We start from the raw sequence: 25,812 nt of genomic DNA on the forward strand, positions 1-25,812 counted from the left end.
TGCAGTCTAATTGCGAAAGTAGGTGATTCTTGATTGCAGGTTCAAGGGGGAGTTTCCTAGAAGCTGCAAGGTTCTGTAAGGACAAGGTTTCAGCAAAACCCAAGAGCGGATTCCTTACTATACTGCAAAAATGTTAAAGTATATGAAACCGGGGACTTCCGGTGACGTCATCCGGCATGGTTGACTGCTGAGAGAGCTCCGGGGACCCTCTTTAACAAAAGCAATAATTGATCACTTTACCCCCGCGTTTTTCCGACTTATCCAACCACCAACAGACGGAGGAGCAAAAGGAGAATGCAGGCGAGAGTAAAAAAACCTGCAACTCACGGAGTAGCAAAATATTTCCCCCCTTCACAAAAGAGCCCCGAGGCAAGGGCAGAGATGCAAGATGGCGCTGGAGCACGCGGCTCTCCCGCCGAGTCGAACAGGCCCCAGCAGCCAAGGGGAGATCCAAACCCAGAGGACCCAATCTCACGCTCCTACATGGAGGAACTAATGACGAATATGCACAATAAACTACACACTTCGTTGCAAGACGACCTAAAGGCGGTAGTCTCAGAGCTGAAGCGCAAAATCTCGGGTCTAGCAAGACAGGACGGCCGAGATCGAGCTCAGGCAAGGAGAGGATCGCCAAAGACTGATGGAGGCAGAGGACAAAATCTTCCGGCTGGGAGAAGAGGTCGCGGGTCTCAAGGAGGAGATGGAGGATCATGAGAACCAGGACAGGAGGCAGAACTTCCGAATTCGGAACGTCCCGGAGACGGTTCTCCCAGACCTCCTGCGACCCTATCTGACTAAATTAGTCATCGCAGTCTGCGACGAAACGGATCAGAGAGACATGGAAATCGACCGGGCACATAGGGCTTAGGTCGGCAGACCCTAACAGACGACGCAACATTATCGTCAGATTTCATAGTTACTCCACTAAAGAAAAAGTATTAAATGCCTGCCGGGCACTGGACTCTGTGGTTTTTCAAGATGAGGTCCTACAAGTGTTCAGTGATCTATCGAAAACCACAGTAAACAAAAGAAAAGAGATCAAACCACTCACCTTGTTCCTGCGAGAGAACGGAATCAAATACCGCTGGGGGTTTCCATTCAAACTCATTGCCTCCAAACACGGAAAGTTCCTGGCCTTGAGACGACCGGAGGAAATGTCTACGTTCGCTAGAGCACTGGATCTCTCCCCCCGTCCTCGTGGTCGGAGGCCGAGCGTCCCGCAAGAGACACCGAGGAGGAGGACAGATCAATCCGCTCCTCACGGAGAATAGCGGCACAGACTCAAAGCAGGAGCAAGTGATCCCTCCGAATCAAGCACCGCTTACCTGTGGATGTTACTCCTAGTTGGCCATTGCCATATACCTGAGCATCAATGAGGCGCAGAATCCCCCACGTGAGAGCCACGAGAAGGAGCCCCAGAGAGAACCCCTACATCACCGGGCCCAGTCCACACCACATCGCCTGGACGTCGGGACAGACTGCCCTCCACACACAGGTTTACATACTATTCGTGCACCGATCCCTAGCAGCCGCCGAGAGGGGAGACCGCCCCCCACCTCCATTTTTTGCCACTGGAGGTCATGGAACGCGTACGGACACAGACAACATAAAGAGATTCCTGTTTGGATGGAGAATGCAACCCTGCCTCACCTCGTGGTCTGTATAGGGACTTTTGGGTGAATGGGGAGGGTGGCCCCAGTCCTAGATCAGCATACGGGCCCGTTACAATGACTCCCGCTCAGGAGAACCACCCCAGAGGTGAGATCTAACCCGCAAAGACATTTGTCCAAGAGCGGCTGCTCGGACTATACCCCCCAGTCACGCTAGTTAACCAAGTATAAGGTTGTTGCTCCCTGGTTTCAAAAGGGATGTAAGTTGGGCACTTTAGCCCTAGTAGTTAAATTCTCGTTTACCCTTTATACCATAAGTAAAAATTACTATCTCAAGGGATTGCTCTCTATGCAGATGGCCCAAATTGTACCCCTTCCCCCCCCGCCCTCCCTCCTACCCCCACCCACCCACCACCCCTATATCCCCCCCTCCTCCCCCTCCCCGCCCACCCTACCCTGTCCGCCTTTTCCCCTCTTCCCCCTCCTCGCACCCCCCTACCCAAGTCTCATAAAGTTGAAAGTCACTCTGAAACATTGCCTTATCCTTCATAACGGGTCTTGTAAAACAGGCATCCAACACAAAGGTTGTCTTACATACGGGATCGTGACATATGAGTATGAATAACTGTCTAGGAAAATACACAAATGCTGCTCTTAATATGCTCCCACCCTTACCCCATTCCCCTCCCCTTTCAAATGAGCTATGAGCCAAATGCTGAGGAAATATGACTGTCAATGTAATACCATTTTTACTGTGATATATACTTGGCAATGTGTATGCTTAAATAAATTTCTGTCTTGCGCGCAGCTACCTCCCTTCCCATCCCCTTCTCCCCCCCCTCCCCTTCTCCCCCTCCCTTCGAGCCCGAAGCTAACAGGGTTAGGACTTATACTGCTAGGGAAGCTGAAATTGCTGGTGAACGCACACTTAAAGCTGTCTCCCATTGCTGCTGGAAACTGTGGTGGTGGACAACTCTCCCCTCAGCTTAAACACTGGCTGCGGCCTGAACGAACCATCCCCCCCCCCCACCCCTCCTCTCCAGATGTTAACAGGGTTAAGACTTATACTGTTTGGGAAGCTGAAATTTTTGGCGAATGTATATTTAAAGCTGTTCTCCACTGCTGCGGGAAAACTGTGTTGGTGGACAATCCCCCCCTAAACTGAATACTGGTTGCTGCTTGAACGAACCTCCCCCTCCCCTCCCCAGCTCGAAGGTATACGGGTTAAGACTAACACTGCTAAGAAAGCTGAAACTGATGGTGAATGTATATTCAAAGCTGTCTTCCACTGACTCTGTCGCTTCATATGCCGCCCCCCCACTCCTCACTCTCCCCGCCCCACCCCCTCCTCTTCCCCCCCTTCCCCTATGCTTTCCTCTCAAATACCCACATGTCAACCCCCCCAAAAAAACAGACATCATCTCTGGAAGCACAACTAACCCTAGGCAAAATAACCAACCCTGCATATAACCTGAGTGAATACTTACGCCCAGACTCTAATTAAGGCCCCGGTCGGAATGGGACCATGCTACAAGCCCTAAGGGGCTACCCCTTAAAGGGGCCTCGCAGAACCAATCACCCCCTCCCCCCTTCTTCCCCCCCCCCCCCACCCCACCCAAAACATTGCGGATGAGACCAGGAAGAACGAAAGGGAATCCAGATAATCGATGGGTCCACACCTCTCTCGGACCTGTCGGCGGGCGAAACCGGACGTACTCCCCCTAGAGTCTTAAACCCTAGCTACCGGTCCTTAGCTTAGACCGGTCCTGAACCTTTGAGACCCTGACAAGGTCTGCTTTCTTCTTCTAGCCCTGCTGATACTGTCCCAGCAGGACCCCCTCCCCCCTGTCCTTTCCCCCTCCTCCCCTCTACCCCCCCTGGGAGGCCATCCCAGAGTGTCAGAGCAATAAAGAGTCCACTGATCTTAGCAACAGGGGTGTAGCACCCTTTAGAACCATACATCGGACCATCCCTAGTGGGAAGGGTAAGGTCCTAATACCCGAAGAGGGAACAAAGAAATTATGGCTAAACAAGGCACAATCAAATTAGTATCCCTAAATGTAAAGGGGTTACAGAACAATAGGAAAAGTAGGCTTGCCCTCCAAGAACTGAAAAAATCAAATGGTGACATTGTCTTCCTCCAGGAAACGCACTTAACATCTCAGGAACCGCCCAAAACCTTCCAAAACGCATACCCTATGAGTTATTACTCATCATTTAGTAGTAAAAAAAGGGGAGTTGCTATTCTGATCCGTCAGGGCACTCCATTTAATCTAACAAAAATAACAACCGACCCAGAGGGTAGATTCACTGTTGTGTATGGCTCACTATCAGGATCCGCAGTCGCCCTGATTAACCTCTATGCCCCCAATGAAAACCAGACAAACTTTCTAAAAAAAGTACTGGAGGAGATTGATCCTGATTACTTGTCGTCACTAATAATAGCAGGAGACTTAAATATGGCACTTAATCCGGCCGAAGACAAATCGACCACTTTGGGACGCCCGCACTCAACCCAGGCTCTAAGACTGGGGAGAAAATGTAAAGATATTATGAAGGAATTTTCTCTAGTGGATATTTGGAGAGCACAACATCAGGGACAAAGGGACTACACCTTTTATTCGGCCCCTCACCAGACCTATTCGCGTATCGACTACTTTCTTGCTACCAAGAATATTCTAGAAGCAGCAGCTAACACTAACATTGGGCCGATTACATGGTCCGACCACGCACCCATCCTTATGAACCTCTCGACCCCATTTGTAAAAACGACTTCTTATAGCTGGAAATTGCCATGGTAATATACATTGCAAAAGAAGAAGGAACCAGAAGCGGGAGACTCACATCATGTCTTAGGATGACCACACGAACAACATCACAGCGGTTCATATTCCCAGATGCAAAAGAAAATGCTGCAGCTGACTTTTTGAGCCGAACAAGAATCCGTCCAGATGAATGGGAATTAGATGTTGGGATATTTTACGAGCTGATGTATCCCCAGGGTCAGCCCCAGAGAGGGCTCCATGAGGTCTATCTCAAAAACAAAAAAAAGTTGACTGCTTCTGCTCAAGGTTTTCATATGATCACTCGAATAAGACAAGAAGAACATGGTTTGCCCATCTGGTGAATATGGCAATAGATCCCACATGGCATCTCCCAGTCTTTCAGGGGACATGGAGATTAGGTGGCACATACTGAAAAAGAAGGGATGTTTAGATAAGGCAATTGCATCTCTAATGCCAGCCAGGAACACCTCAATTTCATTAATATACCGTTGACTTAAAGACTGGTGTCAGAAGAAAAATTAAGATTTTTCTGTTCTCTCTTTTTAGTCATTGATAGCATTTATGCAAGATGGTTTTGACAAGGGTTTCAGTCTGAGTTACTTAAAAGGACAGGTTTCAGCACTACTAGAGATGAATTTAGCATCAGACACCTTCCCAACTTGCTTTTTTCCTCCATTTTCCAAGATACACCCTTTCCTCTGTTGTTCTACTGCTAAAACTCTAACGCAGGCCCTTATCCTCTCCTATCTCGTTTATTGTAACCTTCTACTGTCCAGCCTTCCCGGCTCTCACCTGTCTCCCCTACAATCTGAAGGGGAGGAACTAGCAAATTTAGTACCCAGTGCAGTGATTGGAGACCCAGAAAAGAAAATAACGGTAACCTATACATACATATATATATATATATATATAAAAACTAATATATATATATATATATATATATATATATATATATATATATATATATATATATATATATATATAGAAACACAGAAAAAGAAAACCTCTAAAGTAGCACTCAGACAAGTGTTTGCAAAAAATAGAAAGGGTACTTTAATTAAATTCAAAAGAAATAACAGACATACAAACAACTGACTGGAGAGCCTGCCTGACTAAAAAATGAAAAAAACAAATGGACAGAAAAAAACAAAAAAAATATGATACAACACAATATAATAGACCCAAAAAAATATGAAAATATGATGCCCTTAAGAAACTAGCTTACTGTGGGAACAAAAGTTCCCGCAATAAAGCAATATAGACCGGCCGGTCACCACATACAGTAGCGACATCTTTTATTGCACTGAATGCCGCCGGCAAGCCGGGATCTACCCCAGCTGCCGCCAGTAACAACCGCGCGCCGCCGCGTTTCCCCCACGCACCCCCCCTCCACTTCGCGCGCAATTTAAATCCCTTCCCGACCCCGTACAAGGCTCCTGCTATGCCGCTCTGCTTCCCCGCACCCCCGCTTACCTTCATTTGATCTCCAGGGGTGTCGGGGAAGCCTGCGGAAGCCGGGGAAGACGGGGAAGCCGGGCGCGCATGTTACAGTGACGTCACAGTGCGCCGCCACGCGCCGCGGCTACCCGCTTCCCAGACGCATGCAGCCGGCGGCTTTTACTCGAATAAAAGCTGCCGCTGCTGTATATAAGAGACTGAAAAACATCATAGGTCTACATAAATAAGCATGGAAAAATACACAAAAATTAACATAAGTGTTATGCTGATAGCAGTAAAAATGTCACTAGCAAAGTGTAAACCTATTGCAACTCAGGTGATGCTAGAGCAAGGGAGACATATAAATGAGTATATTTAGTGACCCAAATACATAGATTGAAGCAGATGTAAAACAAAAAAAAGGGAGGGATAAAATAACCCAAGATACTCAGCTCCTTGATGTAAAGATACTGCAAACATGAATCAGCACAGCACAGTCCACTGAAAAAGTCCAAGCATGTAGGACATAAATGGAAGTCCAAAATAGGGCAGAGGCAGGATCAACAGCAGCAAAAATTAAAATTAGCCCACTAACGCGTTTCGGCAACTAAGCCTTCTTCACGAGTGGTACTAAGGCTATGTAGCAGGGGCATTTAAATAGTTAGCAGACAATTACAAAATTCGCGCCAAAAAAACACATATAACACATGAAATCAATTACTTTGGTAATACATGCTGTTGATTGGTATCGGTGGTGTTTTGCAGCTGTGTGGTAAGATGTTTTGATGCTGGGATGTTCCCAGTATCCACTTCCTGAAGCGAGGTGTCTTTATCAAACCCTCGCGAGAATTGTGCATGAATCTCCACACATGCGCACTGTGTTGTAGCTGTTGCGCCCGCCATCTTTGTTATGGTATTGACTTTTGCCATTAGTGATGTCATTTCCTATAGCAGACGAGTGGACTCATTGTTCTGCTGTGACACTCTGAATGAAGTGTCTGGGCATCTTAACATATATTGCCCATGCGCGAGGACTTGCCCTTACGTTATTGTCCAATAAAGATCAGAATTCTGCTGAGGGCTATTTTACCCTTTCAAAAATGGCCGCCGCAATAGAGCAATATGCATTGCACATGTGCGGGAAGTAAGGGACAAATCTCGTGAGACTCTTCACTCGTCTGCTATAGGAAATGACATCACTAATGGCAAAAGTCAATACCATAACAAAGATGGCGGGCGCAACAGCTACAACACAGTGCGCATGTGTGGAGATTCATGCACAATTCTCGCGAGGGTTTGATAAAGACACCTCGCTTCAGGAAGTGGATACTGGGAACATCCCAGCATCAAAACATCTTACCACACAGCTGCAAAACACCACCGATACCAATCAACAGCATGTATTACCAAAGTAATTGATTTCATGTGTTATATGTGGTTTTTTGGCGCGAATTTTGTAATTGTCTGCTAACTATTTAAATGCCCCTGCTACATAGCCTTAGTACCACTCGTGAAGAAGGCTTAGTTGCCGAAACGCGTTAGTGGGCTAATTTTAATTTTTGCTGCTGTTGATCCTGCCTGCCTCTGCCTATTTTGGACTTCCATTTATGTCCTACATGCTTGGACTTTTTCAGTGGACTGTGCTGTGCTGATTCATGTTTGCAGTATCTTTACATCAAGGAGCTGAGTATCTTGGGTTATTTTATCCCTCCCTTTTTTTTTTGTTTTCCATCTGCTTCAATCTATGTATTTGGGTCACTAAATATACTCATTTATATGTCTCCCTTGCTCTAGCATCACCTGAGTTGCAATAGGTTTACACTTTGCTAGTGACATTTTTACTGCTATCAGCATAACACTCATGTTACTTTTTGTGTATTTTTCCATGCTTATTTATGTAGACCTATGATGTTTTTCAGTCTCTTATATATGTGGTGACCGGCCGGTCTATATTGCTTTATTGCGGGAACTTTTGTTCCCACAGTAAGCTAGTTTCTTAAGGGCATCATATTTTCATATTTTTTTGGGTCTATTATATTGTGTTGTATCATATTTTTTTTGTTTTTTTCTGCCCATTTGTTTTTTTCATTTTTTAGTCAGGCAGGCTCTCCAGTCAGTTGTTTGTATGTCTGTTATTTCTTTTGAATTTAATTAAAGTACCCTTTCTATTGTTTGCAAACACTTGTCTGAGTGCTACTTTAGAGGTTTTCTTTTTCTGTGTTTCCATATTCATTTCTTTCCTCTAGCACCACCTACAGCTTATACTTTTGCTATAACTATTTCAGATATATTTTTATGATTTAGGTTGGTTTTGACTTTGCTTTACTTATTGGTAGTGATGCGGTATTCGCTCTTCTGTGTATGTTATATATATATATATATATATATATATATATATATATATATATATATATATATATATATAGCAACTGTAAATATTACTGTATGTTCATTTGCATGTCTTAGACAGGTCTGCAACCCTGTCTTTCCCCATTGTCACCCAGCATACAGCACTTCCACTGCAGCAAGGGATTCTGGGAAATGACATGCAAATGAGCACTCAGTGCCACCTTTTGTCTCAAGCTCGTATTACACAAGCCAATCCTCAAGCCAATGCATGCTGTTTTAAACACAGCTTTTAGACAGAGGCTGGGATGAGATGCAAAGCCATTAGACCCACTCACATACATGTTTCAACCTTGATGGGTATCATCAGTGTGAGGCTGGTCTTAATGGCTAGCAGGTTTGAGACTAGACTAGGTAATCACCACTGTCATTTAGGTTATGGTGGGTAAAAAAAGCGACAAAAACCCTCCACAGTAAAGCATAAAGCAACTGTAAATATTACTGTATGTTCATTTGCATGTCTTAGACAGGTCTGCAACCCTGTATTTCCCCATTGTCACCCAGCATACAGCACTTCCACTGCAGCAAGGGATTCTGGGAAATGACATGCAAATGAGCACTCAGTGCCACCTTTTGTCTCAAGCTCGTATTACACATATATATACACAATGGAAAGCAAATAGGTAGCGCTATATCCCAATAGGCAGGCAGCCTGAGATATAATCCTGACCCCCAGTCAGGTGATGAGTATGGCAACAAATTATATCTATGGCGCTCTGCACTAGTGATATACCATATATATGATAAAAAATCAAATAAATTTATACAACCAGTGTCGTGGATATTCTCCCTTGGTATTGATGCTCCACACGTGGTGGGTACACATGTAAGGAAAGAAAATCAAAACATAGTGTAATATTGTTAAACACACATATAAACATGCAACATGAGACAGACGCTGAGAACAACAGGTGACAAATTACAAACACATTTAATAAGGTATATGATTAAAAATACATAAAAATACATAAAAACATATATAAGGATCTGGTAGGACACTCCAACTCAAGTGGGGGTTCCTGCTTACCAAACGTAAGATGGTATCAGGCAATGGATATTGTTAAAGAGTATCCCCTCTTGTGGATGGCCGCTGCTGTAGCAAACTCCTGGGCTCACACGTGGAGTCTCCGTCTCTGTGACCTCCGCCTCTGTCCGCTGTGGACATGTGATGCTGGCGTGGAAGCTGACCGCTGTAAACACCTCCTGCCTTGCCGCTGAAAGCGCGCCAACCGGAGCAGATTCAAATGCGGATGGATATGCGCCAAAGATACAGCAGCCCGCAGGTAGCAGTTCTTAATTCCAAGGGGGACAGTGTTCACCACTGAGTGTGGGAGACCTCTCAGACCTCTCAGTAACACCCTACGCGTTTCGAAAGTAAGACTTTCTTCCTCAGGGGTAAATGTGATATGAAAAAATAGTCCCTGTATGTCCCGGTATATGTAGTCCCGTAATAAAGGTGCAGTACACCATTGTGAACTTGATCATGCGCAGATGGATGCGCTGGGACTCTCAGCGTCACAAACATAACATAGACACAAGACAAAATGAAAAATTACAATAAACAACTGTTATTAATTAATATATTACACAAAAGTACATTATTAGTACATACATAATTTTTGGAACCATAGGATACAATAAAGCATTATCACTATATAACATGATAATACTTGAAGTAGATAAGGCTGTGAGACCACATATATAATGGTATATGTGGCCAGTCCACAATTATGCAAGAAGTATAATGAGCAGAATGTGCCATAGTGTAAACCATGTTGGTTGGCTATTATAATAGGTGAATAGGGGGTGAGATGTGCCCCGTGGTGGGTTAAAGTATTAAAATGTTATGGTGTGCCAATGTGTATAAGAATATATGTGATGGTATATAAGTGTGACATATGCTAGAAGGGAAGTGATGTGTGGATGTATAATAATGTGAATTAATGTGTATAAAAATAAGTGAATATAGAATAATGTGTGAGACTATATTAATATAAATACAGTGACTAATCAGTGTAATAATATTTACAAAAATTTTTTTAAATATAAAATATATATTTAATAATAAATATATTTAATAATAAATATTATTATATGGCAGTATAAGCAATTCACATTAATTACTTTATCACAAAAAAAAAATATATATTTTATATTTAAAAAAATTTTTGTAAATATTATTACACTGATTAGTCACTGTATTTATATTAATATAGTCTCACACATTATTCTATATTCACTTATTTTTATACACATTAATTCACATTATTATACATCCACACATCACTTCCCTTCTAGCATATGTCACACTTATATACCATCACATATATTCTTATACACATTGGCACACCATAACATTTTAATACTTTAACCCACCACGGGGCACATCTCACCCCCTATTCACCTATTATAATAGCCAACCAACATGGTTTACACTATGGCACATTCTGCTCATTATACTTCTTGCATAATTGTGGACTGGCCACATATACCATTATATATGTGGTCTCACAGCCTTATCTACTTCAAGTATTATCATGTTATATAGTGATAATGCTTTATTGTATCCTATGGTTCCAAAAATTATGTATGTACTAATAATGTACTTTTGTGTAATATATTAATTAATAACAGTTGTTTATTGTAATTTTTCATTTTGTCTTGTGTCTATGTTATGTTTGTGACGCTGAGAGTCCCAGCGCATCCATCTGCGCATGATCAAGTTCACAATGGTGTACTGCACCTTTATTACGGGACTACATATACCGGGACATACAGGGACTATTTTTTCATATCACATTTACCCCTGAGGAAGAAAGTCTTACTTTCGAAACGCATAGGGTGTTACTGAGAGGTCTGAGAGGTCTCCCACACTCAGTGGTGAACACTGTCCCCCTTGGAATTAAGAACTGCTACCTGCGGGCTGCTGTATCTTTGGCGCATATCCATCCGCATTTGAATCTGCTCCGGTTGGCGCGCTTTCAGCGGCAAGGCAGGAGGTGTTTACAGCGGTCAGCTTCCACGCCAGCATCACATGTCCACAGCGGACAGAGGCGGAGGTCACAGAGACGGAGACTCCACGTGTGAGCCCAGGAGTTTGCTACAGCAGCGGCCATCCACAAGAGGGGATACTCTTTAACAATATCCATTGCCTGATACCATCTTACGTTTGGTAAGCAGGAACCCCCACTTGAGTTGGAGTGTCCTACCAGATCCTTATATATGTTTTTATGTATTTTTATGTATTTTTAATCATATACCTTATTAAATGTGTTTGTAATTTGTCACCTGTTGTTCTCAGCGTCTGTCTCATGTTGCATGTTTATATGTGTGTTTAACAATATTACACTATGTTTTGATTTTCTTTCCTTACATGTGTACCCACCACGTGTGGAGCATCAATACCAAGGGAGAATATCCACGACACTGGTTGTATAAATTTATTTGATTTTTTATCATATATATGGTATATCACTAGTGCAGAGCGCCATAGATATAATTTGTTGCCATACATATATATACACACACATATACACATATATATACACATATACATATATATACATATATATACACATATACATATATATACATACACACACATTTACTCTTTTTTTCCCTAAAACAAATGAACTTGCTATAAATTAACATTGGAATATAAATACACCTACCAACTATTTTAAAGGGTTTTAAACAGTCAAAAATATTCACATTAACTTAACATTTAAGAACTCGGGGAGACTATTTACTAATTCTGACCCATGTTCCATGGAGATTATTATCCTGTATGTTACTCACCTGCACTGGTGTCTGAGTGAACTTGCCCCTGTTGAATGTCCTGTTCCTCTCTCTCATCCTCTCTCTGTTCTTTAATTGATACAATATCTAGATTGTCATAGTGGAGGCCTGTTAGTTCCAATAGAGGATTAAACAGATGTGTATACATTTACACCATACATTATAGCAGTTTAAAGATATTGAAAAATGTATATTCATTCTTAAGAATCTTTTATGGATTTGTCCCATCTCAAAATTAATTGAGCCTATCTTCATAGTATTCACATATAAATTAAGATAGAAAAATATTTTAATTAAGAGTTTTTAACCCACAAGGGTTACGTCGCCATTTTAATACACTTGGGACGGTGTTCTGCTAACACAGAAGAGAGAGAGACTGCAAACTTGTGTCTCTGCTGATAATATCTTTTACATAATTGGCATCAACCCCGAGTGGGATATTTTGGTTCTAAACATAATTCTATACAAGTATATAACTGTTCAACTAAATATTAAATTACAGATGCAGCCACAAGCATTAGAACTCTTGCCTTGGAAATTCTGGGGCAGTAACACAGTAAATTCCTCAACATTTCTGTGAGATTCTTAATGGCCCATCAGATTAACAAAGCAGGGATCCCTGCAGTCCCATTCAGTTTGTATGGAACTGCAGGGACCCCCCACTGTGCTAATCATATGGGCCATTAAGAATCTCACAGAAATGTTGAGGCAATGTTGAAGAATTTACTATGAGATTGCCTCAGAATCTCCCAGATACAAGTGTTCTAATACTCGTGACTGCACCTGCATTAATATTGAAAAAGAGTATATATGATATAAATATATTATGCTGGTGAATGTATGTAAAACATCTATAAAAACTTTTAAGACAACACAGCTAAATAAAACAACAATTGAAAGCTTTAAAGCAATAAATCAGCTGGTGTAGCAACTAATAATCCATCCTCAGCTGGAGGGTAAGCAAATAAGTCCAAAAAAGTTCATAAGAGCTCATAGCTTCCAGTTAGATTTAGTAGTAGTAGTGCAACCCTGTGGCTTCCCTGATGAAGCCGAGTACCCCGGCGAAATGCATAGGATGGAGATAGCCGAGTAAACAGAGGACATTACCCAGCCCCCATTGACGGTCCTGCACGAGAAGGACTGAGTGCCCTTGTGCAACCACACGCAGACGGAGCATCTCGGCAGGTAGATTTGAGGGTGGAATCCAAACTACACAATAGGGAAGCTGTGTCTGCAGCCCGAGCGACCCTAGAGGATTTGTGCAGGAGAGTGATCAAGGGGAGAGCTAAAGGAGAGACTCCTCAAAGGCTAAATGCTTAAAAAAACTTCCCAAACGTGAGTGCAACCATTGGATGTTAGTTAATACACTGATTAACTTTTGGAAACAAATAGCACTATTGTTTCTTTTTTGTTCTCGTCCCTTTTCTATTTTCCTCTCTACCATTTCTGTTACACGTGAGTTTGTCTGTATGTCACATCTATTGAATCTAGCAGGAAGCTATGAACTTTTTAAAACATAGTTCTACCTGAACTCCTGTTTAATGGGATTCCCAAAGATTTGAGGGACTTGTAATTCTCCACCATTGCGTCCTTGTAAAGCCCCTTGTGTCCTTCTATATAGTCCCACTCCTCCATAGAGAAATAGACAGCAACATCCTCACACCTTATAGGTACCTGAGAGAGAGAGAATCCCATTCAGCGTTCACGTAGAGCAATTTATTCTGTAATTACTTATAAAGAGACAGTAAAACAAGCACATGCAGAGAAACACAGAGAGAAGATAGAATAATACACACAGGTCCAGACAGAGCGTAGACAATAAAGGGTAACTACTGCACTGGCTCTAATTTGGTATGTTCCAAGACCCCTGGCTGTTGGTTTATCCTTGACATATTTCCTTCTTGAACAGGCAAGCATACTGTCTCTTTCAGCCAGCAGCCACCTTGAGAAGTCACCTCACCTATCTCCTCTGGTAAAGTTAATATAATTGACCCCTCCCCTATATTTGTTACCTGCCCAGTCTCCACCCCTTTTTGTTACTGTTGTTCTACAATATAGATTACAGAAGAAAATAAGGACTCTGTGTGCATCAACAGGGAGTGAGTGAAGCTGCCTGCCTCTACTCACTTGCCACAGTGAGCTTGGGACAGAACAGTCATGAATCTGGTATAATGTAACATGCACCAGCAGTGCTCACCTCTCCAGTTAGCAGGTGGATGCTGCTATGGGGGGAATTCTTCCTCACAGTTATGTATTCCTACAGAATGAAAGAGAGTTATGTATGAGATGAGAGGTGAGGGGATATGAGACCATTGCGGATGTATTCCCCTACCCTTCCCCACCCACCCTTTTTATTTTCTGTACTCCCCTTCTCCCCCTCTCCTATGTTTTGAAAAAAAATAAAATACAAGTTGAAAAAAAAAAGAAGACAAGAATATTGCTAACTAAAAAAAACAAAAAACAAAGACATACACACAATGTAACACAATTTACAGGGTTAAAACATTTACTGGGAACGGGGCTAACGAATAAAATAGTCCTTTAAACGAAATTCACAAAAATGACCTCTGTAGGAGTCCTTTCCAATGACCGGGAGGTACTCACAAACTCCTGGAACTGATTTCGGCATGCAATGTCAGCCGCGACTGCTACGTTCTCAAAAAGTGGGACTTAAAACATTTTCTCACTCAAAATCTTTGAAGCCGGCTCGCGTCTATTCAGCACAGAGCACCTTTGAATTTGCCGCTGTTGGTTTGGCGCTTGGAATCTGCCCCTCTGATTGGCTGGAACGCTCCTTATGGGTTTCAGTGTCCCATTCACAAACCTCTACAGCCTATCAGAGCGTGGGAATTTCCCTGCCAGCCAATCACCGATTTTCCGGTATTGTAAAGCTGGGTGGGCAACTTTTTTCATTCTGCTAATGGGCATGCGCCAACCTTGCACCTCTGCCTCTTTGCATACTGAGCCCACCCACTGTCCAGGCTCCACAGAGTCAGGGCTCTGGCAAATGGTGGCCGGATAGCCCTGTGTTAGCCCAGGATGCGGGTACTCAAGCAGAACTGCAGTACCCCTCCTGTTCTAACAAATTGGCATCCCTGAGGCTTTCAAGTCCGGACTCCGAACTGACCCATAGGCACCAAGCTTGGTAGCCATCTGGTCCCTCGGCATCCATGACTTGGAAATCCCACAGTTCATTCACAGGTTATCAGTACATATACCTATTAAATATAACTCTTTAATAAAATATACTGTGGCCTGTATTTTTGTGTGATAAAGATGTGTAAGTCCCAGTTCTGGTGTCAGGAATGGAGTGTATATAGAGAGAAGGCATAATCTTGCTAGAAAGGGCAATTGAATAGATATTATCTTGTAGAGACACAGAGAGACAATATATATATCAAAAAGCAAACAAAATTATTCTTATAAATAAAAGTGAACTTGTCTTTAACAACATAGTTAATAAATCAAAAAACATAAAAGTGTTGAAACCCAACTAAGTGTGACTAAGTCACTAATTGTGACATGATTAGTGATTACAAGATTCTAATTACAAATATTAATTAATAAATACATAGAAAATTGAAAACAAAAATCAATATGGTGAAGATGTGTGAATTTTGTCTAAAACCAAATAAATATTTAAAATAAATTAAAGTTATACCTCGTAATGTAAGTGAATAATATATTAATATTATAAAGTTCAAGTGGTATAACCATTCCAAGGAGATCGAAGTAAGTGACCTATATGCATACAGCCAAATCTTGTACCTATTATCCTAAATTAATATAAAGATATACATGATAATTGCATATATGTCTATCCTAATAACTAGATATTATATATATAGGAAGGAGAGGAGCAGAGGAATATGGAATTTACAAATATAAACAAGGCTCCAAAAAGCAAGAGCAGAGGAGGAACAGGCTAAACCAGGGTACTTGCATCTAGACATTCATTCAACCCACCAGGGGCAAGAGTGCCCAACTGGTGGATCCAGAACGTCTCTTTGCGGCACAAAATTTTTAAACGATCCTCCCCCAGAGCACACGGAGAAACAGATTCCAGGCCCATAATTGTCATAGATTTGGGATCTTGGTTATGTGCTGTTTTAAAGTGACGGGGTACACTATGTGTGTTGATCCCTTTTATCACATTTCTCCTGTGCTCTAGGAAGCGAACGTGCAATGGACGTGTAGTGCGGCCAACATATTGTTGGCCACGGCCGCACTGGATCAAGTAAATAACAAAGGAACTAAGGCAATCGATATGTGTATTAATAAAGTAGACCCTGTCCTTGTTGTGAGAACTGAATTGTGTTTGAAGTAACAGATGCTTGCAAGTGATGCAACGGCTACGTCCACATTTGTGGTTACCTTTCGGACCCACATCTATGGACGAAGCGGCTGGATCAATGGACTTTAATTTGGAAGGAGCCAGAATGCTTTTAATGCTTCTAGCTTTTCTATATACAATAGATGCTCTCTCCGGCAAAATGGTTTTTAAATGGGGATCACATTTGAGGATGCTCCAATGAGTATTCCAAATATGGTTAATATTTTTATAGGCCTGATTATAGGTAGTAATAAACCTCACAGAAGAGGAATCAGTGCTATTAATTGTAATTGGAGCATCATAACTCATACGCAAAGCCCTCTTGGCTTTTGATTGATTAAGAATTACTGTTCTATCCATAGCTTTAACTTTGCAGAGAGAGTCTATGATCAATTTGTCATCATAACTCTTGTCCAAGAATTTCTTACTGAGTGTATCTGACTGTGAAAGAAAATCATTCTCTTTTGTGCAGTTTCTTTTGAGTCGATGAAACTGCCCCAGAGGAATATTGTTGAGCCACTGTTGGTGATGATTACTTGTTGCATGGACAAAATTGTTTACTGACACAGATTTAAAATGAGCCGCAGTAGTAATGTTTGTGATGGTAGCTTTGAGACAGGCTATTAATAATACACACCAAATATAACTGGGTTGAACTGGACGAGACTTAGATATGATAAAATATAATTTATTGAGACAATTGAGTAAGGGGTGACTCTGACTTATATACCATTTCAACCCTTCTTTTACACTCAAGGCGCCGAGCTGTCTAGCAAAATCTCTTTGAAGCAGATTTTGGTTTCCCTGTAAGTGTGAAGTATCACACTTAAAAAACACTCAGTTCCTTGGTTCCTGCCCCCAGTATAAACAATTAGGCAATTAGCCTTTGATCACCGGGCTGTGTTAATTCTTGCAGGATGCTCTTCCTGCCTATTAACATAGCAGATGGAGTCTGCAGTTTTCAGAGCAGACCCAATACCCCATATACATTTTAATACCTACACATATTAAAATACCCGGTTCTGGTAGGTCCAGCGGGTCCAAACTTTCCAGACCTTAATGCCGGAAGTGGTACACTATAGGGTCCAAATATCAGCCCGCTACGACCTACGGAACCGGAGTTATACAAATATCACATAAACCGTTTCATATTTTATTATAAAAATCTCCGCTAAAAAGAAATCTCAACGTTTCACTAAATCCCCATTGAAAACAACGGGCTCCGCCGCCGTGGGTTTCAATGGAGCAACTCCGCCATTGTAGTCAATGGAGTTTCCCTCCATAGACTTTCAATGGAGGAACCGCCGGCTTTGAAGTCTGAGAAAATCCACAAATCTTTACCTTCGTCCACACTCCGTCTGGTTGGTCTGAGGGGGCTGGGAATGGGCATGCATTAAAGCCGGAATCTTGGCTATATGCCACCCAAATCCCATCCCTCTGGTCATTCCAGAACCGGAGATATGGACTTACACATTTCAACATTTTTCACTTAGTCGTTTTTTTGCCATGCGGCTTTTCCCCATTGGAATCAATGGCCGGCGCCGCCATTGACAATTCATGGCGCCCACCGCCATTAGATTCAATGGTGCGACCCTCCTTCTCCGCTCGACTCCTTACGGGGGTCCCTCATTCCCGGACCCGGTGTGGATCGTGTGTGGGGGTCCTAGGGGGTAGGGACAAAAAGAACTTTATTCCCAGGGGCCCTAGAACCCAAGATTCCCACGCCAATTGTCGTTGAACTTGACCAAAGTGATTAAACTCTTTTAAAACACATTGTAACCGCTTTTGCGGTCTGCGGTTTGGATGGCTGCCAACCTGTTCCTCGAGGCCGGCGTTGAGGAATCTCCATTGAAGTCAATGAGCCCATTGACTTACAATGGGAAACCGCCGCTCCTCCTCTCGGACGCCACCTGCTGGTCGTCGCTGGAAAACAGGTCCAAAACCGCTACTTCTGCCATTAGAAAGCATGGAGGCTCAATGGCGACCTATGGACGGCTGCAAAATGGAACCTGAAAAATGCGGGAAAATTACACAAAGGGCAATAATCACCATTTTAACCCCTTCCCTCCCGCATCAACCCTAGTGTATGTGTGAGTGCAAAAACCAGGATAACACAATACATTTACATAGGGGAATAAACATTTGAATATTTAAGCAGCGCATAACACATTACTGGACCTCAGTCCAGTTAACCCCTTGCTTCCCAGATGAGAGTAGAGGGTGGCCAAATGGGGTGTAACCCCTTTAATCCCGGGCCAAATCCTCTCTATCATCACAAAGTTAGACTCTAAGTCCACGCTAAGTACTAGGTCCAGAAAGACCACAGATGTAGCATCAATGTTAAATGTGAATTTTAATCCCAAAGGGTTGTCATCAAAGGAACTTAAAATGTTGTGTAAATCAGTCTTGTCCCAATCCCAAATAATAATAATGTCATCGATGAAACGGCCATAGTACACAAGGCCCGCCCCAAGAATGTCATTGTGCCACACAAATCTCTCCTCCCAAAATCCCATGAAGAGATTTGCATAGCTGGGGGCGAACCTCGTGCCCATGGCCGTTCCACAGATCTGTAAATAATATACATCCTCAAATAAAAAATAATTGTGGTTTAAACTAAACCTAACACTGTTTAAAATGAAATTTTTATGTTTTTCCGGAATGGATAGGTCTCTGTTCAGCCAAAAACGTATTGCCTCAATCCCCCTGGCATGATCTATACAAGTACAGGTAAACCCCGTTATAGCGCGGTCCTCGGGGGCCACCCGATCCAACCGTGCTAGACCCGGGGTCGCGCTGATTTAAAAAAAAAAATGGCCACCGCGCGTCTGATCGGGAGGGAGTGAGGAGGGAAGGAAGGAAGAGGTGGCCAGGAGCCCTACCCGTCCCCTAGCAACAGCGAGTCCAGCCGCGGCATAGCCCACGCAGCCCTTCGAGTCCCAGCCTGCTCCTCACTCACCCCCCCTCCTCCCGACACCCCCCATCCTCCCGACACTCCCCATCCTCCTGACACCCCCCATCCTCCTCCTGATGCCAGCTCCGCTCCGATCTCAGCAGCCGACACCAAAGGTAGGGAGGGGGAGTGGGAAGTGTGGTGTAGTGTGCTGTGAGTGCTGTGAGAGTGTGTTGTGAGTGCTGTGAGAGTGTGCTGTGAGTGCTGTGTGCTGTGAGAGTGTGCTGTGAGTGCTGTGTGCTATGAGTGCTGTGTGCTGGGAGTGCTGCGTGCTGGGAGTGTGTGCAGTGTGCAGTGTGTGCAGTGAGTGTGTGTGCAGTGAGAGTGTGTGCTGTGAGCAGTGTGCTGGGAGTGTGTGCAGTGTGCAGTGTGCACAGTGTGTGCAGTGAGAGTGTGTGCAGTGAGAGTGTGTGCAGTGTGTTGTGAGCAGTGTGCAGTGAGTGTGTGTGCAGAGAGAGTGTGTGCAGTGAGAGTGTGTGCAGTGGCAGTGAGTGTGTGTGCAGTGAGTGTGTGTGCAGTGAGAGTGTGTGCAGTGTGCAGTGAGCAGTGTGCAGTGGCAGTGTGTGCAGTGGCAGTGAGTGTGTGTGCAGTGAGTGTGTGTGCAGTGAGTGTGTGTGCAGTGAGAGTGTGTGCAGTGAGAGTGTGTGCAGTGAGAGTGTGTGCAGTGAGAGTGTGTGCAGTGAGAGTGTGTGCAGTGGGAGTGTGTGCAGTGAGAGTGTGTGCAGTGAGAGTGTGTGCAGTGAGAGTGTGTGCAGTGAGAGTGTGTGCGCAGTGAGAGTGTGTGTGCAGTGAGAGTGTGTGCGCAGTGAGCAGTGAGAGTGTGTGCAGTGAGAGTGTGTGCAGTGAGAGTGTGTGCAGTGAGAGTGTGTGCAGTGAGAGTGTGTGCGCAGTGAGAGTGTGTGCGCAGTGAGAGTGTGTGCGCAGTGAGAGTGTGTGCAGTGAGAGTGTGTGCAGTGAGAGTGTGTGCAGTGAGAGAGTGTGCAGTGATTGAGTGTGCAGTGAGAGAGTGTGCAGTGAGAGAGTGTGCAGTGAGAGAGTGTGCAGTGAGAGAGTGTGCAGTGTGTGCAATGTGCAAAAAAAATTTAATTTTTAATTTTAATTTATTTTTTTAAACGGGAGCCACGTGAAAACCGCGTTATAACCGATTTCGCGTTATAACGGGTCGCGCTATAACGGGGTTTACCTGTATAGAGAGAGGCCACATCGCATGTGGCCCAAAGGTAGGTAGATTTCCATTTAACACTGGAGATGGAGTCAATGACGTGGAGCGTATCCCGAACATGCGACCTGAGCTGATACAGTACACACACATATATATATGAAAAAAAATCACACTCAGTTGGCACAAGAGAGAAAATGCTGATGCTTGTCCCATATGCACATGTATACAAATAGGTTTTACCAGATTGGAGTCCGGGAAAAATGAGACAGCACACAGTCTTGTAAGTCCAAAAGAACTATATTCAGTTTAACATGGCACCACATCCAACGTTTCGATCATCTAAACGTGACCTTCGTCACGCACGTCCCTGAGGAAGGTCACGTTTAGATGATCGAAACGTTGGATGTGGTGCCATGTTAAACTGAATATAGTTCTTTTGGACTTACAAAACTGTGTGCTGTCTCGTTTTTCCCGGACTCCAATCTGGTAAAACCTATTTGTATATATATATATATACATATATACACACACACACACATATATATATATATATATATATATATATATATATATACACATATATATATATATACACACACACACTAGCTTTTGTACCCGGCTTCGCCCGGGGAATATATCTCCCCGCCCCCCCTCCCCCCGCTGGTACATATCCCCCCGCTTCCTGAACATCTCCCCGACCCTCACCCCCCCCCCCACCCACTCCCCTGCTTCCGGCTCATCTCCCCGTCCCTCCCGTGCTGCCGGCACATCTCTCCACGCAGCTTTAGGCTGCGGCCACACTGCCGCTCAGCTCGCTCATGCTTGAGAGCAGTGACGTCACAAGCTCTCCAAGCATGAGCGATCGACTGTCCTGCAATTTTTTTAGAGCAGGAGCGGGGGGCGTGTCATTGGCTGTCTCTGTGTCTGTATGTATGTGTGTGTGTGTGTGTGTGTCTCTGTCTCCATTTTCCCTCTACAACCTTCCCTCCCCTCTTTCCCCCCCATTGCCCTCTCTCCCCCCCATTGCTCTCTCTCTCTCCCCTCTCCCGACCCCCACTTCCCCTCTCTCCTTTCTCTCCTTTGCCCTCTCTCTATCCCCCTTTTCTCCTGTCTCCCATCTCCCACTCCGTGTCCTCCCTCCCACTCCGTTTTCTCACCCCCTCACTCCGTTTTCTCCCCCCTCACTCCGTTTTCTCCCCCCTCACTCCGTTTTCTCCCCCCTCACTCCGTTTTCTCCCCCCTCACTCCGTTTTCTCCGCCTCTCCCTCCCTCAATCCGTTTTCTCCGCCTCTCCCTCCCTCAATCCGTTTTCTCCGCCCCTCCCTCACTCCGTTTTCTCCGCCCCTCCCTCCGTTTTCTCCGCCCCTCCCTCCGTTTTCTCCGCCCCTCCCTCCGTTTTCTCCACCCCTCCCTCACTCCGTTTTCTCCGCCCCTCCCTCACTTACTCCGTTTTCTCTGCTCCTCCCTCACTCTGTTTTCTCCGCCCCTCCCTCACTCTGTTTTCTCCGCCCCTCCCTCACTCCGTTTTCTCCACCCCTCCCTCCGTTTTCTCCATCCCTCCCTCACTCCGTTTTCTCAGCCCCTTCCTCACTCCGTTTTCTCTGACCCTCCCTCACTCCGTTTTCTCCCCTCACTCCGTTTTCTCCGCCTCTCCCTCCCTCAATCCGTTTTCTCTGCTCCTCCCTCACTCCGTTTACTCCGCCCCTCCCTCCGTTTTCTCCACCCCTCCCTCACTCCGTTTTCTCCGCCCCTCCCTCACTCCGTTTTCTCTGACCCTCCATCACTCCGTTTTCTCCCCCCCTCACTCTGTTTTCTCCCCCCTCCCTCCGGTTTCACCCCCCTCCCTCACTCCGTTTTCTCCACCACTCCCTCCCTCACTCCGTTTTCTCTGTCCCTCCCTCCCTCACTGTTTTCTCCCCCCGCCCCAACTCACTAATTTTTCGCCCCCCTCACTCTGTTTTCTCCCCCCTCCCCCGCTCACTCTGTTTTCACCCCACTCACTCCGTTTTCTCCCCCCTTCCCCACTCACTCCATTTTCTCTCCCCTCCCCCACTCACTCTGTTTTCTCCCCCTTCCCCCACTCACTCTATTTTCTCCTGCTTCCCCCATTCACTCCGTTTTCTCCCCCCTCCCTTACTCACTCCGTTTTCTCGTCCCCCCAATCACTCCGTTTTCTCCCCCCACTACTCACTCCGTTTTCTCCTCCCACTCACTCTGTTTTCTCCTCCCCACTCACTCTGCTTTCTCCGACCCCACTCACTCTGCTTTCTCCGACCCCACTCACTCTGCTTTCTCCGACCCCACTCACTCTGTTTCCCCCCTCTCTGCCTCCCACCACTCACTCCGTTTCCCCCCTCACTCACTCCGTTTCCCCCCCTCACTCAACCCGTTTCCCCCCTCACTCACCCCGTTTCCCCCCCTCACTCACTCCTTTTTCTTCCCATCCCTTGACGCACTCTGTTTTCTTCCCCCCTCATTCAGTTTTCTTCACCCCCCTCAATCAGATTTCTTCCCCCCCTCAATGTTTTCTCCCCCCCCCCCGGCACATCTCCTCCGCACATCTCACTTCAGACACACAAAACACAGAAGTCGGTAAGGATACGCCCCTCCCTAAGAAGCTACGCCCCGGCCCCCTGCTTCTGCTCTAACATTATTGCATTACAGGCGAGGGAAACCTATAATGTCCATAACTTGGGAGGTGAGTGACATTGGAAGCTCAAAATAGTTGCATTGACCTACAAATCCGTAGCAGAATGTCCAGTCAAGGGAAGGAGGAGAGAGGAGGGAGGGGAGGAGAGGAGGGAGGGGAGGAGGAGGGGAGCGGAAGGGGGAGGTGCAGGGGCAGCAGTGAGTGCGGGCGGCCAGGCGGAACCCCTGGGACTGCTCCGCGGAGCCCCGGCTGAGAATCACTAACACACACACAGCCCTATCAAGGCAAGGACACGTCCCCTCCCTTAGTAGCCACGCCCCCTCCCTTAGTAGCCACGGTCCCCGCCCCTTGCTCTCGCTCTAACATTACTGCTGTCCAGCCGAGTGAAACTTAGAATGTCCATAACTTGGGAGGTGAGTGACATTGGAAGCTCAAAATAGTTGCGTTGACCTACAAATCCGCAGCAGAATGTACAGTGAAAATTTTGTGGTGCTACGTGGTGCCGTTTGTGAGATATTGATGCTTCTGACATACAAAAAAATGGAAAACGGAATCCAACTTAGAATTATATATATATATCAAATGGAAATATACTGTATGCTCATTTGCATGTCTTAGGCAGGTCTGCAACCCGGGTTTTCTGGCTATGCATCTTAACCCTGGCTGTGCTCAAAGCTGTGACCATGCAGCAAGCTTAAGCCTATAGGGAACCATGTTTAAAATATTTTTTGAAGCAAAAAGTGGCACTGTGCGCTCATTTGCATGTCATTTCCCAGAATCCCTTGCTGCAGTGGAAATGCTGTGTGCTGGGTGATAATGGTGAAAGGCGGGGTTGCAGACCTGTCTAAGACATGCAAATGAGCATACAGTATATTTCCATTTGCTATATGCTTTGCTGTGGAGGGTTGTTACTTTTTTTACTCACCATAACTTAACTAAGTATATATATATATATATATACAGTGTTCGACAAACCTATACATTTGCTCGCCCCGGGCGAGTGGATTTAACCCCCGGGCGAGTAAATATTGGCCCAAGAAGCACACATTTGGTACTAGGTGGCGAGTAGATTTTTTTGTGTGGCGAGTAGATTTTTTGGTGATTTGTCAACCACTGTGTGTGTGTGTGTGTGTGTGTGTGTGTGTGTGTGTGTGTGTGTGTGTGTATATATATATATATATATATATATATATATATATATATATAGCAGAATAAATGAGTTCTTCAGTATTAGGTGATACCTTTTTTATTGGACTAACAATTTATGTCATAGGACAAGCTTTCGAGAGTTCTCCTCTCTTCTTCAGGTCAAGCAATACTGATATACAAAGGATTCAATGGCTAAAGCATATACTGCTGCGACCAAGTTTATTCGAGCATTTGCCCGTTCTTGGCCGCAGCAGTAGCCTGGCGCGCGCCCGAGAGTGACGGGCGCGCGCCGAAGCAGCGGAAGAGCGCCCTCCGATCGGGGCGCTCTCCCTACCGCTGCCGGGTCCGCCGGGTCCCCCGGAACCCCCTGCCGCTGTCCCGCGATCGCGGGACACCAGGGCTCCCTCGGGGAGCCCCTGGACGCGCGTGCAGGGGGCGCACGCTCCCGAAGACGCGTGACCGCGCGTCTATGACGCGCGGCACGCCGAGGGGCGGCCACTAGCAAGCCGGGAAATCTCCCGGCTTGCGGTACCGGCCACACTCGAATAAAGTGTGTCGGTACTGTATAAGCATATATATATATGTATATATATGTTCTGTCTCCGGCTTACTGAGGCTTAATAAATTCAGACAGGCAGATAATGATTCCTTATTTCATACAAAATGGAGTCTTTGAATTTGTTATGCTTAATTGTAGGAACATGAACAGAAATTACACAATGGAGTATCTCAGTCCTGGGTTTCCACAGACGGCTAAAATCCCAAGGCATGACAAAGCACCTACGCCGTACGAAACAAGTAAGGGCAGGGCCATGGTCAAAAAGACCGTGCTGAGCAGCGCTGAGGGGAAACATTCATACCTATGTGCACGGCTTTAGACAGCGCTTCCTCACGCTTCCGCAGGTGTGCGGAGGCGTGTGGAATTGCAGCAGACAGTGAAGTTTAAGTTTTCCCGCTGAGGCAAGCGGAGGGCAGGTCACGTGACTGCCAAAAGCCAATGGCAGTCCGTGACGTCGGTGCCGTCACGTAGCGCGCTAGACCCGCCTCGCCTCCGCCCCGCCTCCCACCCGGCTCACAAGCGCGCACACTGACGCTCATGCAGGGACACAAAAAAGCTCCTGCTTGAGCAGGAGAGCATGAGCGTCAGCGCTGCTCAGAGCTGTTTGGATTACCATGTCCCAAGCCTTAGAGAACTTGCAAGCAAAACGTTTTTGGATTTGAATCAATAAACATTGTTCTTGGTCATCACGTCCAGCATTACCTTTTTTGTCTGTGCACCGTTTTTTCCCTGTTTGGATCCTTCCCCCTCCTTCCTAAAGCAGATTAACACTCCTAGAAAACTACTAGTTAAGTCTGGTCCAGTAATGAGAACATAGTTTAAGGAGACTCCTAGGAATTGAACACTTGAAAAAAATACCACCCGGATTTGACCAGGTTTATGTGGGTGGTAAACGCCAAATAATGCTGGTACCAGCATTCTTCGCCTTCATTCAGTGGAGGAGTGGGTTCTGCTAACCACTGTCGAATA

The 25,812-nt window shown here is 45.1% G+C and overlaps 1 protein-coding gene across 1 annotated transcript in view; it reads right to left on the reverse strand.

The window, feature by feature from the left end:
• LOC142471213 (uncharacterized) overlaps positions 1 to 25,812 on the reverse strand; it is a 41,776-nt gene that overhangs the window by 4,243 nt on the left and 11,721 nt on the right. Inside the window, 3 exon segments of the mRNA XM_075578009.1 lie at positions 12,038 to 12,145; positions 13,564 to 13,711; positions 14,235 to 14,294. Of these exon segments, the coding sequence (XP_075434124.1) occupies positions 12,038 to 12,145; positions 13,564 to 13,711; positions 14,235 to 14,294 (316 nt within the window).

This window comes from Ascaphus truei, chromosome 20 (genome assembly GCF_040206685.1).
Source record: "Ascaphus truei isolate aAscTru1 chromosome 20, aAscTru1.hap1, whole genome shotgun sequence".
Classification (NCBI taxonomy): Eukaryota; Metazoa; Chordata; class Amphibia; order Anura; family Ascaphidae; genus Ascaphus; species Ascaphus truei.